The following is a 15,462-nucleotide window of genomic DNA, read 5'->3' as shown; positions in this document are numbered from 1 at the left end:
GCTGACATCAGGAGAGAACAAGTGAAGTTCGCGAAATTCAAACATACGCAAACATCAGAACTTGGGACTAGAATACCAAGATAGAGAAGACGTTGGAAGTTTTATCGAGGAGGGCTTCATCCAGGAATGGACGAGCACAGTCTGATAATAATAATAGTGATGATGATAATGATGATGCATATCTGTTACAACTTGAACCTTGTGGCAACAGATGTTACAATCAGTTATATATGTTTCCATAAACACCGATGATCGACACCAGTGGAAATTGCATGAGCGGGGCTTCGAGGTTGATGATGATGATGATGATGATGGTGATACAATAATAACCATTTTGATTGGCTGTAACTTTCCCGTCTTTTCTCAATGGATATGTTTGTCTTTGTATACTTGTGTATGCCTCTGATGATGACGAAGGTCCGGTTTGGTTTGAAAAATAAGGCCATCTCCCCTACTCGTTGTAGTATAAATGGATATCCGTTTGTATGAACCCGTTCTTGATAATTTTTACAATAAATATAAAATGACAACAGATGTTATTCAGCAAAACATGTTTCCGTAAACATCATTGATCATAGCGGTGTATAATTTGAAGTAGCTTAGCTGCGGAATGGCCATACTGAATGCAGCACAAGTAAAACCTTACACTTTAAAGCCATAGGATTTATCCGTTTGGCCTTTAAGGTGTTGCAAATAGGCTTCGATTTTACCACATCCCCAGCGGAATTAGAGTACACACTCGAGGAATAAGACGGCCGCGTTTAATACCGGGCTTGGATTTATTGCTATTTGATGCGCGATTGACCGTGAGGCATCTAGGATGGGGAATCAAACTGTGCCACTGACAGCTTCTTCTTGCCACGTCTTAAAGGTACTGGACAAAGGCACTAGGCATTGTTACTGATTATTCAAAATAAATTAGTTGTTATCGTAAAGCCTTACTTGGTTTTAACGAGTAGCGGAGAGCTGTTGATAGTATATTTTAAAGCATTGTAAGAAACGGCTCCCTCTGAAGTAACATAACGGTTTTGGGAAAGATGATGTCTCACTCATTCAAATTAAAAGTCTAAATTATCTAGTGCATCAAACGTGTTTTTTCTTTCATCGCAGCGTTAAAGACCAATTGAGTCGACAGAGTTTTTATTGTCTGCATATCTTAGTATAATGAAAATACTGGTCTTCAACAAATTAGTTATCAAACGTGTCCATGCCTTTAACAGTGAAACCCCGTGCTCGATAACGACAGTGTTTTCATGCCGTGTCTTTATCCATTCGCACGGTCCGACAACCACCGCATGAAATTTACAGCACAATTTTCTAATTTGACGGGAGAGAACCTATACCTCCTCTAATTTCAGCGGAATCCACTTTAACAATTGGAGCGGGTAGCAAGCTTTGCAAGGCTCTGGGATTTTATGATTCTCTGCTTTGCAGTGTCCGCGGAGTCTAATTTTATTGCAGATTTTTTTAGAAGGGGGTTTCTGGTTTCAGAAATTCAGCTGCTTGCTGAAAAGACTCCCCGAGACTTCTTTGTGGAAAGGTTTGTTGATGTAGAGGACAAGTGATGTCGTATTTTCCGTTACTTTGGTTTCAGGTTGCACTCGCAGTGTTTTTCGATGAGACTTGGGTTTAAAACTCATCCCGATCATGGACTGGTTTCGTGTAACAAAGACGAAAACAGTTGAAAAGGGTACTTCCTTTTAAAATAATGCTTTCTCTTTATGTGTATTATGAAAGTTTGGCTGTATTTATATACAATTAAAAAAATAAGGGTATTGTGTAGCTCATTCCCGACATGACAAATATATGCCGGTCATTTTCCCATGCTGGACCCACTCTCTGGAATAATTTGGCTCTTCAAATTCGCATAATTTCTAGTCTCGATACTTTCAAGATTAAGTTGAAAACCACCTTGTTTAATGTCGCTTATGTGTTATTGTTTTATGTCTTATTTTCAGTGTGTGGTTTCCCTCTTGTGCGCCTTGAGCGTCATTTGATGGACTTTGGCGACTTATTAACACTCTTTATATATTGTTATTTTGTGTTTTTAATATTAATATTTTTAGATATATTTAAATATACATGCTGTAAAAGCATTGCAATTCTTTGATGTTGTCCACCTTCTTTGTCTGAATCTCAAGTGATGATATAATATGTGTCCAGTCTGACACGTTAGGTTCCAATCACCTGCCATCTTGCCTCCGATCTCCACTTCTTTGATTGCATTTCGTGTACATGCATAAAGTGATTCTTTTTATAAAATACTGACTCTGTTTGCAGCTCGTTTCGCAAAGTGGTTTCCGACATTTTCCCATTTGCGAGTTTCTTTTGTGTTTTGTTATCTTTCTTCAATCTGTGGAACCGAAGAACTCGGAAACATTGGGCCATCACGCATGCCTAATGCGCTAGGTGGCCGAGCGCATAGTCATCAATTTAACGTTTTTTGTTTACAGATGGAGTACTTTTTAATAAACGCAATTGTTGTGGGGGAAACAAAAACACAATGTGCGGGTTTTGGGCTTAAACTTACGTCAGAAACTTGTTTTCGTTCATGGTTGCTATAAAACGAACCCCCTATATGGCCCTTTAAGTTTGACTACAGACGAACATTGATCACTTGACTTACAGCTCATCATTATGACCTGACATTCTTGTTTGTCCATCGGGAACTTGTAGAGATCCATGTTGCAGGAGAGCGTCACGGATATTCTACAACAGAAGAGAAGTGAAGAGAGAAAATGTGGACAGTTTAAAAAAAAACTATGTCAACCTTTCATTGTTTGTGCCGAGGGATGCGTGAACTTATCAATATGCACTCTAAAAATTTCCGGGTAACCGGGTTCGGGATCTGACCCATTTCTGAGTCACTATGACTCGGGACCTGTGTCTACTTGGTCAGTGTGACCCGGAACCTTATGCATGGGTAACAAAATGACCCAGAATCCGAATCCCATCAGGATAAGCCATTATTCTTTTGCAACTTTGATGACAAATTCTAGCCACAATTTTCGGAGATGTGTATATATAATTGGAATACACCAAGTCATAACACTGGTCTTTAAAAGTTACCAAACGTGTCCAGTGCCTTTAATGCAAACTGTCTCAGTGTCTCACCTCGAGCTCATCAAAACGGTCCCGTTTGGATACAGCCTGATCATTCGGTTGTCAACCGTGACGTCATGGAATGTAGACGCCTTCTCGTAGAGAAAGAAGACGTCTGGGGTCCAGATGGAACTCATTCTGTCTCCTTTGAAGTTGACAACGTTCCTGGACGTGGTGTCGTTGGATTTCAGTCTGGGGTCCTGCCAGAACTCACGGAAGAACATCGTCATGGTGAAATCCTGGGTATTCGTAGACGACTGATAGTTACGGTTTAATAATAATGTTTTAATAGTTGATAGTTAACTTACATGCAAGAACGTTTTTAATAGTTGTGGGTACCTTGTTGTGTTGTTCCAGGAGAGTTAGCTTTTTGTCAAGGCCTTCGTGGCTTGGACGGCTTCGTTGAGCCGTGATCTCAAGCGACTGGAAGGGGAGATCACGCACGCGAGTGGCGAAGCCACAAAGGCCCCGACAAGAGGCTACTGGAGAATGAGAGATAACTGATCAAATATAATAAAAACATCCATACGCTTCAAGGTGGAAGGATACATTTAAAATTTCCCGGTTTAGAATTTACCCGTATTCCGTACACTGACCGAGGGTCATTATGATGGATCTGGCTCCACGGGTGCCGGATCCGGGCCAATTCTGACAAGGACATAAGTGTAAACTTCACACAGAGGGGTAATTCTGAGGTTTAGAATTTACCCGTATTCCGTACACTGACCGAGGGTCAGTATGATGGACCATATAAATTGTGTATTTCCCAAGGGATAATTCTTACTGCGTGGACATAACCGCTCCTTTTCCCGGCGATAAACTAAAAATGTTATATTCTTTGCCTTTACAGAAATTTTGATGAGCTTCACATTATTTAACCGCTCATGGCAAATTATTGACCCACTGACAAATTCAGGTTAATCATACCTCAACATTTATATCAACAAGTTTATAAGGTTAAAATAGTTGAGTGGTTTTAAAAACGAAAGGTTATGTTCTTGTTTTAGCTTTCACATTTTTAGCTTGTTCACAGTCCCCAGGAAACCGATCTCGGTGAATACTTTACCGACAGTGTTCAGCTTCATCATACTTGATTTGGCGCGCAAATGCTACAGTTGTAACCCATACTAATCAAGCACAACACGTGTCTTTGTTTCCATGGGGGAATGGAGGAAGAGAATTTCTTCCTCCATGATGTAGGGTTATGCTCATCGCACTGCTGCTGGAATGCCAGCTCAAAAAAATCTGGTGACTGTCGAGTACGGCAGGCCCAGCGTTAAATATCTGTTTGTTTTATTTTGTTTTGTTTTGTTTTTAATTATTTTGACGAATATAGTAAACTAGCAGACCATCCGGGGAAGGTGAGAAGCAGTGGAGAAATAATTGAACGGTAACAAGTAAGTGACTTTATACAAGCATTTATACCGGAAATAGCAGGTTGGCTCAAAAGTTTCTTTCCCTCCCTTTCACCTATTTGGAATCCGGTTCAAATTCCACCTCAGACCGGAGCTTTGCATCTGGATTTTGTTTTCAGTCCCTACACGTGACTGTGTATAGGTTTCCCCATTGGCATTTTTTCCCAAAATCTAAAACTGAGCATTTCTTCCCACATTTCCATTTTTTTGATATTGGCTAATCGTGCTGTTGGATGTGTAGTCACAAAAACAAGTTCGATTTGTTTGTGTATGTGTAGGTACATTAAAGTGAGGGTATTGTATCTTCTCGCCAAACTAGGCCCTGATGCAATATCTCGTCGTTTCAGGGACCCCCTTCTAACCGATCAATAATTATCCAATGGGAATAAGTCTCTGACACGTGCTTCATCCCAGCTGTTGCTTTGAATCAAATCAGAGTCGACTGAAACATAAAAGAAATGGAGTCATGTACGCACATTGCACCATGTTATCGCTTTATCACACAACGCCTACGTCTTGGGTGTGTATTGCATTACACAAGTACAGGTGGGACGTTGACACAAAGTGACAATCTCACAAGTGTCAAGTAGCTCATATATCGATCTACCTAATGTTTTGTACGGCGTTATATTGCCGTATAGGCCTACTGTGATATCGCCTGGCATATTGTATCGCCCCTTTTTAAGTATTTTATTGCGTTAGATATCGCCGAACTATGCCGATGCATGATTCTAAATTTAATCGTCTTTTGGGTGACTTCTTATTAATAGAAACAAGCATTTGTAGTTTTATTAAGCTTAGTAAAGTAAGTTACGCGCAAGTGCAGCTCTCCAACAGATTCAGAAGTATCACATGGAAAAGCCCGAAAATACATTATAGCAGTTTCTGAAATCTGTAAATCATGACTAAGTGTTTGATGGATCTTGAAAAAAATGTATTGATCGTAACTTGTTGTGAGGAGCGCGGTGGGAAGGCTTTCAGACAACGAAGATTATTGACTTTATAGTGCTCAGTAGTTACTCTATACACGCAATTGTTTGATTTCATCCTTCAAACCTGTGATTCGTTGAGTACGAATCACGAAGTGTTGGCGTAAGAATTGTTCAAAAACTTGTTTTGTATTTCCTTGGCTCTCCAGTAAAGACTACCACTTCAGTAAAATATAAGAGCCCCGAAGTCGATTAATGTACATATTCCTTAACTGCACTGTCTATTTACTGTGCTAAAGAAAAACAAAACCATTAACTGAGTAAATAGGGAGATGTTTTTTGAGATGATATTGCCAATGACCTATAAATTTAACGATTTTCTGTGGTGAAGCGTGTCTTCTAGTAAGCCTACGCAGGGTCTGTGATGTGATTGTACCTGATACAAGTTCGGAATTTAGCACACATTCATGGTATAACATGAGAAAGATATTTTGCTATAGGGTCATCGCAGAGTTGTCCTTTCTTAAAACAAAACAGGTAAAATAACAAACAAAAGTGTTAAGAATTGATGTTTGTGCTTTTCTTTTTTCCTTTCCACTCGGAAAATATGCAACGAAATGTGACAGATGATGCTATCAAAATTTTTAAGTTTTGGGGTGAAGTATTTGGCCAAAGGAAATGTTCTTAGACAAGTTTATCCCTTTGAACGAATTGTTATGCTGTTTCAAAACGAAAAATCTTTTTTCATTATCCCAGAGACATTGCACAACAATAATACATGGAAAAAAAATTAATAGCTGGCTTATGGACGTGACATACTGTCGGTATCCCGACATTAACTCATTTTTAGTTTGACAATGTATACTAATATCATTGTCGGCTTCTTTCCCTGAAAGACCCTTCAATGAAAGCTTATCTCAAATCTTTCATAATAGCCATTTACATTTGTAATAATATGATATGTTTTTGGTCAAACCAACCGACAAAAATGAACAGTCCTTGCATCTTCTGAATGACTACTGCGAATCATTAAAAGAGACGGAATACCAAGCTTAATGACAATAGAAAGAACAATAAATAAAATCTACTCTCAGTATTTTCTTGTTCGATTGGTTTATATTGACATTGCGGTGATTATGTTATATGCCATAACGTGGATGCGGTTATTGTCGGCAGAGGAATTTGCGGATGAAAGGTTTTGAATAGAATTGGGTTTTTATGAATTTTTTAGATGCCAAGATCAGCTTTAAAGACGGCGCATCTCCTTTCATGAATTCTGATTGACAATGCCCGCTTATAGTTCGAAATGGTCTTGTAAGTGATTGGTTCAATGGGGAACAATGGATTTTGTTTAATCGGCTCAAAATTGTGGGTTTTTTGTTTTCTTTCTAAAGCTTTCAGAGAGTAAGGTAGAATGTCAGAGGCTTTTGGAAGAGTGCGCTACGGAAGGGAAAGAGATGAAATGTTAGACAGGAAGTAAAGCCGTGTATGGTCCCGTGCGTTATGTGGAACCCGCAATAATAGTTATACAATTATCTTAAAATAGAAAGTGCTTGCCCTTGTAGTTTCTGGCATGGTCAATCAGCTTTGCGTTCCCCTAACTTTTACATCTTTCACGGCGTAGTATTTTATTCTGCTTCGTCTCATAAAATCATTTTTACAATCTTTAACCGATTAAGAAAGATATGAAAGGTTGGACGAGACGTGAAGCCTTATTACAGGGCCCAGTGTGTTGTGTAGAATCCGGTACACACTTATCGTAAGGAGATGGGGCCTCCCCTGGTGTTTTATCGGATGGCCTTACAACAGTATTGCGCACCTTGTATCGCTTTCAAGGTGTTGTATAAAGTTTCTTCTGAACAATCTCCACCTGATTGGGAAAGAGACAAAAGGTTGGACGGGACGTAAAGCCGTATACGAGCCCCTTGAGTTAATTGTGTAGAACCCGATACACTTATCGTTCAGAGAAATAAGAGAAATGGCCTTACCTTGTGTTTACTGGGATGGTATGGCAACAATACGTCACATCACCTTGTATCTCTTTCAAGGTGTCATGATCGATTCGTCTAATTTGTCTTTGTTCGACCCCAAATATTAAAAGAAATTACCCAGTCAGCTTCCCTTTTGGTTTATTTATTATTATTATTATATAATTTATGATAGCATACATGTAATTAGTATTAGGGGAGATGCTGACAGGGTTGAAACTTAAAGAAAAGACAAAACGGAAAAAAAAGAAATATAAAACAAACCATCGTAGATTCCTTGATTGTGCCCATGCTTTCAATGTACAAGTTCAGACATACATCAACAGGAGGCCCTGCGTACATAACGAGAAGAAGAAAAAAACAGAAGGAAATTGAATAATTGTACGTTGAATAACTTAATTTGTGAAGACCTGTGCTTGGTTGCTCCGGGTGTGAACGTTAATCTAATAAGACTGAATGCACTGGGCTGCAACACGTGTGTCAAACTCCCGTTCACTCTCTATTATAAAGGTGTTTTTGCCAAAGGTCATTTTCCGTGACATTTTATTTTCGAAGAAAAGTCATGATCGATTCCTTGAGGACTTCTGGATGAAAAATAAACAAGGCTTTATTTGTTCGTCATTTTCGAAAAAGCATGATGCTGTTGTAAGGGAACGTTTACCTTTGGTTCCTTCCTGTCGGTTGTTAAAATCCTATATAAATATAGATTGGTTGCTCAGTTTATGACCTTACTCCCACTGTGTTGATTTACATTACAAATAGCCTTTTCAATATTTTCACATCGATTTGTGGTGCACGTTTCATCTTTCTCAAGACGTCAACCGTCATTTAACTTTTGGCGGGAACATTCACCGCCATCTTTGTTTACTTGGCTTAGTATATTATTTCAATTTTGATAAAGCTAACAAATTTGTGTCGATGGTTGACTTTTTGTATTTTTCTTTATTAAGTAATTTATGGCTAATTATTTAGGTAATTCAAACTCGAAGACGGAGAAACACCATTTCATATTGTCGTCCGTATTTTTGTATTTTCAGAAATTCAAAATAAAACACTGAGTGCATCAACATCAGTACTGCCGAAAAGCCACATTACACATAAAATCTAACCTGTGAAAATTTCATTATAAATGGTTGCCCCAAACTGGAGTGATTTTGCCCACGCAGGAAGAAAAGTCCGCAAATTGGAACAACAATCTGTTAAAAAGTATCTGACATAAACGTTTCTCAGATTCAGATTCTGGATATAAAAGATTACATCAGATTCGAATTCGGGGGGTAAAAAATGATAAAAGATTCAAAACATTGATTGCTTTTATTTTAAGAGCGATTACCAAACGTATACACTACCCTTAAGGGGAATACCATGCAGTCTATGTATTACAACGATTATAACCTGCTCAAAACATGTCCAAGAATAACACAAAATTCATTTAAAGTGAAAAATAAAATACCCGTTTTGGTGCCCCTTTATGTCACCTCACAGTCCCCTCAAGATGAAGAAATTAAAGTTTAATTTATGATCTCACTCAATCATGAGCAAGCAAGTGGACGGTCTAATTAATTAAGCATGTATAGTGGTAAATTGAATGATGTAGTTGTGTGAGCTTTTCTGTAAGCATTTAAGGAACACGTTGCCTTGGTTCGGACGAGTTGGTCTATAAAAAGCGTTTGTAACCGTTTTTTATAAAATGCATAATGGTTGGAAAGATGTTTTAAAAGTAGAATACAATGATCCACACAAATTTGCGTGGTTTTCCTGTTACTGTGCGAACTAACAGAGTCGGCCATTTATGGGAGTCAAAAATTGGACTCGACGAGGTAGAAGGAAAACCGTGCAATTTAGAGGCATGTTTGTGTGGATCATTGTATTTTACTTTTACAACATCTTTCTACCCATATGCATTTTATAACAAACGGTTACAAACGCTTTTCAAAGACCAACTCGACCGATCCAAGGCAACGTGTTCCTTTAATATTCAGTGGTGCCTCGTGTTGTCCGAAATGGTGTCAAAGTCACGATGTTTCAATAGTATTGCATGGGGTTGATCAAATCAAGCGAAAACCAAAGATTAGCATGCGCGAGGCCTCGTAAGCGCCGTAGCACCTTGTAAACCCTTATACGGTGCTACACAATTGTGTCTCAGAATTCATCTCTGCAATAACCTATCTTTCTGAAAGTTTGTATATACTCAGCGCTTTGAGTACCTTGTTTGGTAGATACGTGTGGTATATAAGACTTCGATATTATTTTTGTTATAATATTATCGCTGATGGTACCTTCCTTCGTACATTTTGTTGTTGTTTGGAATCTACACGGCTAATGTTTGAGATAATCAAGCGTCGGGACCCTATTTCTAAGAGGTGCTTAACGCTCGATTTGTTGCTTACTTCACTAGTTTTCATTTCATAGCGCTGCTAACTGTAGGCGGATGAACATGCTAGACTGGTCCCCTCGGTATATATGGTCAGGTGTTTTGATTTATGTTCGATTTATGTTTACATGTACGTCGGATTTAACTGTGAATGTCCAGGATCATGAAAGCCGTGTGAAACGATTTGAGGTCAAAGTTGGTTATGTAGTATGTACTTTGCGAGTTTCCATTTCAGAGCGCTGCTTACCGTAGGCAAACGATAAGCCTTGCTAACCTTCCAGTGTTTACTGCACGAAATTTAACGTATTCACAATACAAATCACTGGTGAACGCGCAAGATGGCTGCCTAACTGTCTATAGATGGCACGAACATTTGCCACCCAAGTGCCGTTCCAGAAAAAAGTATACAAACAATAAATGTCGTGGCCAGGCGAATGAGAGCACCGGACTCAGGCTCTGGTGCTTCTGTTCAGCAGAGTGTGGGTTCGAGTTCCGGTCTTGACACTTGTATCCTTGAGCAAGACACTTTACCGTAATTGATTTGACCTTTCATAGAAGGGAGGGCTTAAAGCCGCAGCTCCATTGAGGGTTGGTTGTTCACATAAAAAAAGCATATTAGAAGACTAATCGTGCGTTGGAGCTTTGGTGTTTCTGGTTCAGACACCCTCGTTTAAAGGTTTCCTCTGGCTTTCAAGCCACATTGTTACCTTCACTCATGAGGCATCCTTGGTTTTATTGCCAGAAATTATATAATAACAATGACAATGAAGGACAAATCATCTGACATTTCGAGAGTGATTCACCATGACGTATTAATCGCCTTTAAGCACAATAATAGAAAGGACGAGAGACGATAAAACGGTTCAGAAACGTTTTAGAGGCCGAGTGACCATCGTGCCGGAATGTCCGTAAAAGCCCGTACTTCAGCTCAGGAAGTTAATGCACTCAACACAATTTGATAGCCGCTTCCATCCGTTGTAGATTGACTGAATTGTGTTTAGCAGGGTGTGTGATCGATCAAGTCTCGGTCCACTGTAGTTCATTTCAATTAAGTTTGTACCGTCAAAAGGCAATGTAAAGTCATTAGACGGTACGGTATTGCATTACCGCTTTTCGTTAGTGGTCGAGGCATCGTAATAAAAACAATTAGAAGGACTGTTTGAAATTGTTGATTTAATTCTTTTCAGTACCACTCAAGTAATTTGGTTTGTTCCACGTACATTTCAATGCAAATAAAGTCGACTTATCTATTTGACCAAGGTTCAAGGACGTGTTTCTATCATTTCAAAAATTGAGGTTCAAGGTTTGTCGATAGTAGGTTTTTGCAACGCTTGCAATACACGCCCTCACTGTCCAATATGGCTCCTTGTTTGAATGTCATTCCCCGCGCGGACCTCAGGGGATAAATATTGTCCTTAATAATGTAGAGACACGGAAGGGAGGCAAGTCCTCTATATGCACTGGACACCTTTGATAATATTGTCAAATACCATTATTCTCAATTGGTGTATCCCATCATTGATAATTAAACCATCTAGAGAAACATTCTGCTTCGAAATAATGTGGTCGTGGAAAAGATTTAAGTTTTCAGCCCAATTGTATTTAGAAATGTTACTGTCATATACGTTTCCCATTACTCCCATCACGGAATATTCTTCCTGACCGCCTAGAGTGGTATCATAAAACGCTGTCACCTTTTGAAATGACACTTTTTTACAGGTTAAGTTTGATATTATATTTCTACATTTATATGTGTCTAAAAAAAACAGCTCCAAAAACCAACAGGTACATGTTACCTTTAAAGCTATCATACTCCGTGTCGAAAAGAAATTAGGTAAACTTTGCCTTTAAGCATGACTTGTTTAAACGCACAATTAGATGGATCGTGGGACTCCATGGTTGCATGTGCGGTGATCCAGAGGGGTGTCAATCAATTCATTACACACGCAGGCGAAATATCAACGACCCTGTAGGGACATATGAGTGATCACCTCCACCTACCGGGGAGGAGGCTGAAGTTCGCTTGAACCCGTCTGCTGAGAATACATGGATTGATAATGCCTCAAGGGTGCTTAATCTGTTGATGCGAGGCGTCCCCTGTGAAGGAGCGAGGGGAGCTAATGTGCCAAAGATGAAAGATATCTTTTCTACCATTCAATGTGTGATATTAAAGTCAAACGGTGCTTCGAATAAGCCTTGTAAATAACAGCTATGTAAGTACATGTTTAAGTCTGTTTATGAGTATGAGCATTACACAAGAAGCAATGACCTTAGAAAAAAAGAGGTCCAAACAATGGACGGTTTTGAACACCATGTGGACGTCCAACCGTCCACAGAGTGTTTTCACACAATGGCCAAGTGACACAAATTGTATCATATAATCGTAGTTTAATCTGAGACATAATTATGTGTGCATAATATTTAATAACATCATAATCACTGGTGTATGAAATGAATGCTGGCTGCTAATGTTCGTTATAGCTAGACATTCATAAGTTGCCCTCGGGTTGATTAAGTTGTCAAATTGGAGCCAGATGTATTGATATCGCTATCATCTTTGAAACAACATAATCTGCATTAAGATCGGACTATTACCATGCGTCAAAATCAGTAAACAGGTACCATCGGTGTAAGTTATGTTTGTATATATCACTTAATGCAGACCGTATGAACGATTGGGATGGACTGCCTGCCATCAGGCAACCTAAATACTTGGGAGTTTACAGGGACGAGCCAGCGATTCAATACACATGTGTTTTTAATGCTTTCCACCATAGTCAAAGCTATATATATTAAATAAATTCCGACAACGCCAGTTTAGATTGTGCTTGGATCAGTCATGGCTTAGCATCATGTGGGAAGGAGGATAAAGTCAGCTTCAAAATATAGCAGGGGCTTGTGGAATAGTTTAAAATGTACTGAGAAACACTGCATGGTTGCATTTAAACAGATTTTCTTGTCACGTCGTGACCAAGCGGTCTACTCTACTACACAAAGTAGCAAATCATAACAAAATTACGCTTACCATAATAAGGTTACCAGCCAAACTGCCATGCACAAGTACAATTTGTGATTGGTATCCTGCTCATTTATGCTCAGCAGACAGCTTTTTAGCAATATTCTCTGCTTAAAGCAGCTCAATGAAATTGATCCGCTGTTGTGAGCACAGATGTAGAGTGTGGGTTCGAATACCGATCACGACTCTTGAGCAAGGCACTCAAAGTTCATTTGTGCAAAGTTGGGAAGGTAGTACATTTTGATTGTAAATCCAGTCAGGCCATCACTAGAGTATAGCCATCTCTGTCTTTCGTGAAGGGGTGACCCTGTCGCAGCCCCAGAAGTACATGTGGCAACGCGCCTCTGCCCTGCCGGTAGTTGATTTGGATCGACAACCCCAGCAAATCGGTTAAGTGTACCTCTTAAATTAATCTCTCATATAAAATATAACAAATCTGATGCACATCTATAACATCGGTGCACGCTCAGACAAGATAAGATCTAGAACTACACGGTAGGCCTTTCAGAAATGACCTACACGCACAATGAGGTGTAAGTCCATTTGAGGTGCTAGGCCTCCAAGTGCTTTCTGCTCAAGCTGAAGGCTGATATTTGAGAGAAAATCAAATCAAGTTTTCTAATCTTATCCTTTAATCTTCGAAATTCTTTTTGACATACTTTATGCAATTCGAGATGAATAATCTTCTTCTCTCGAGGATTCAAGCTACTTTTTAAATGATAGATCCTTTAAGATGGGTTGTTCTCTGAGGAGACTGCAAGAAAATAATCAGATTATTGCATATAAACGCAAATCCCACGAGAGTTTTCTTATACAAACACTATAACAATAGTGATCTTGTACAGTCCATGGCGTTTCCTGGCTGGCGAAATACTCCATTCAGGTCCGGACAGTGCAATCTCCTTTTAAAGACACTGGACACTTTTAGCAATTGTCAAAGACCAGTATTCTCACTTGTTGTATATCCCAACATGCATAAAATACCACATATCTTCCATCGGGCTATATACAAATTGTGCCTGAAAATCTAACACCGAGAGCAGAGCATGATGGAATAGTGAGAAAAACACAAATTCTCATCAGAGTCTGCCAACGACTGGCTTTACGGGAATTAAGCAAATAAATTCCGGTGAATTGTCTTATTAGGAAGGAAGCATTAATGCAAAATTGGATAGATCCAACCAAAGCTAATATATCATCAGGAGAACATGAAGGACATGGAATCAGTCAACTAAACACAGTATGTCCTCAGCCATCAATGCGAAAATGTATTCATGCACGTTGTGCACATGAACATTATTGTTTGTTCATCAAGTCCAGGTATGCGGCTCTGTGGATAAAGTTAATTTGTACCCTTGTGTCACTTTAAAAATTATGGCAATACGAACATTTAGTTAGAAGCCTACAGCAGTTCTCGACAGCAGTAAAACATTTGGCGAACAGTTTCACTTCGAAAATATGATTATGTAGAGATGTATCATGTTTATGCCGAAACTGAGAAGCTGCCATGTAACGTTTTCGGCAATAGCTTAAACTTGCGACCACGTTCTCAGTAACATTTGTTTCTCCAGAATTATTTATATACAATACCAACAATCGAAATGTTCCGAAAACAATAAACAATACTTTGCCTTTAATGATCTAGACAGAGGCTCGGTTTTCCGGAGCTGAATAGGCAAGACATCATACGTCATAGGCTTATTGATGCTGACCAAAACAAGACAATCAAACGTATTTTAATTTAGACAACGTCAGAAAAATGTGTGTGACATATAGACATGGATAAAAAGTAGCATGGACTATCCATTAATTTTGTTTTCATCAAACTAAGGAGTGGTAGGTCCAGGTCAATGCCTACTTCAACTCCTTCATACCATATCTGTCCGCAGCATGCACGTCTTTTCAGTCCAGACGTGAATTACATTTAACACATTTTGCTAATGTTGTTAAATTGATTTAATACTAAACTCAGTATAATTATTTCTGTGTTTTTCTGTGTGTGTAATTACATTGTGTGTTAAATGACGTATGCAAGGAAGTCTTCCTCCAAGGTAGGACCAATAAACTGAAGTGATTAAAGTGAATTTAATTTTATTGAATAGCCACACTGTCGGCAAAATAGCCACCAGTACCTTTTTGTTTCATTAAGTCAAGTTCTTTAGACCCTTCAAATTTTAATGACCACTTTTAATTTTTCAATGATAGCATGTCATTGAAAACATCGATCCTACTCGATGAAGTTTTGTTGTTGCAAGAATTCAAACCGTGTTTACCAGCACGCGGACTTATACCAAGGTTTTTAAGGAATCTCTGCAAAATACATCATTGAAAGGAATGCACGATGCTTGAACCCAGTGTATACTTGTTGACTGTCAATGTTGCCAAAAGGACTTTGGGCTGTATATTTACTTGTACATATTTGATGTGTCTCTTTATACTTCATACGGAGCTCTTAAACAAAACTGAAAAGGTAACACACATGTCAAAACTGTTACGTTCCCTTGAAATAAAACTTATTGTTACCTCATCAGGTTATTTCGTTCCGGCCTCGAGATATTATTTCGTGCTCTCAAAATGTTATTTTCAGGTAACGAAATATTATTTTTGCAAATAGTGCACTAGTATATTTTTGGCGAAC

The 15,462-nt window shown here is 38.8% G+C and overlaps 1 protein-coding gene across 1 annotated transcript in view; it reads right to left on the bottom strand.

Moving 5' to 3' along the window:
• LOC139937330 (glycine receptor subunit alpha-3-like) overlaps positions 1 to 15,462 on the bottom strand; it is a 40,485-nt gene that overhangs the window by 5,277 nt on the left and 19,746 nt on the right. Inside the window, exons 3-5 of the mRNA XM_071932435.1 lie at positions 7,699 to 7,766; positions 3,115 to 3,359; positions 2,627 to 2,709 (exon numbers count right to left, since the gene is read on the bottom strand). Coding sequence (XP_071788536.1) covers positions 2,627 to 2,709; positions 3,115 to 3,359; positions 7,699 to 7,766 — 396 coding nt within the window. The remainder of the gene's footprint in view (positions 1 to 2,626; positions 2,710 to 3,114; positions 3,360 to 7,698; positions 7,767 to 15,462) is intronic.

The sequence above is a fragment of the Asterias amurensis genome, chromosome 5 (assembly GCF_032118995.1).
Source record: "Asterias amurensis chromosome 5, ASM3211899v1".
Lineage (NCBI taxonomy): Eukaryota > Metazoa > Echinodermata > Asteroidea > Forcipulatida > Asteriidae > Asterias > Asterias amurensis.
Note: the sequence above shows the minus strand (reverse complement) of the source record. Positions and strands in the feature narration are given on the sequence as shown.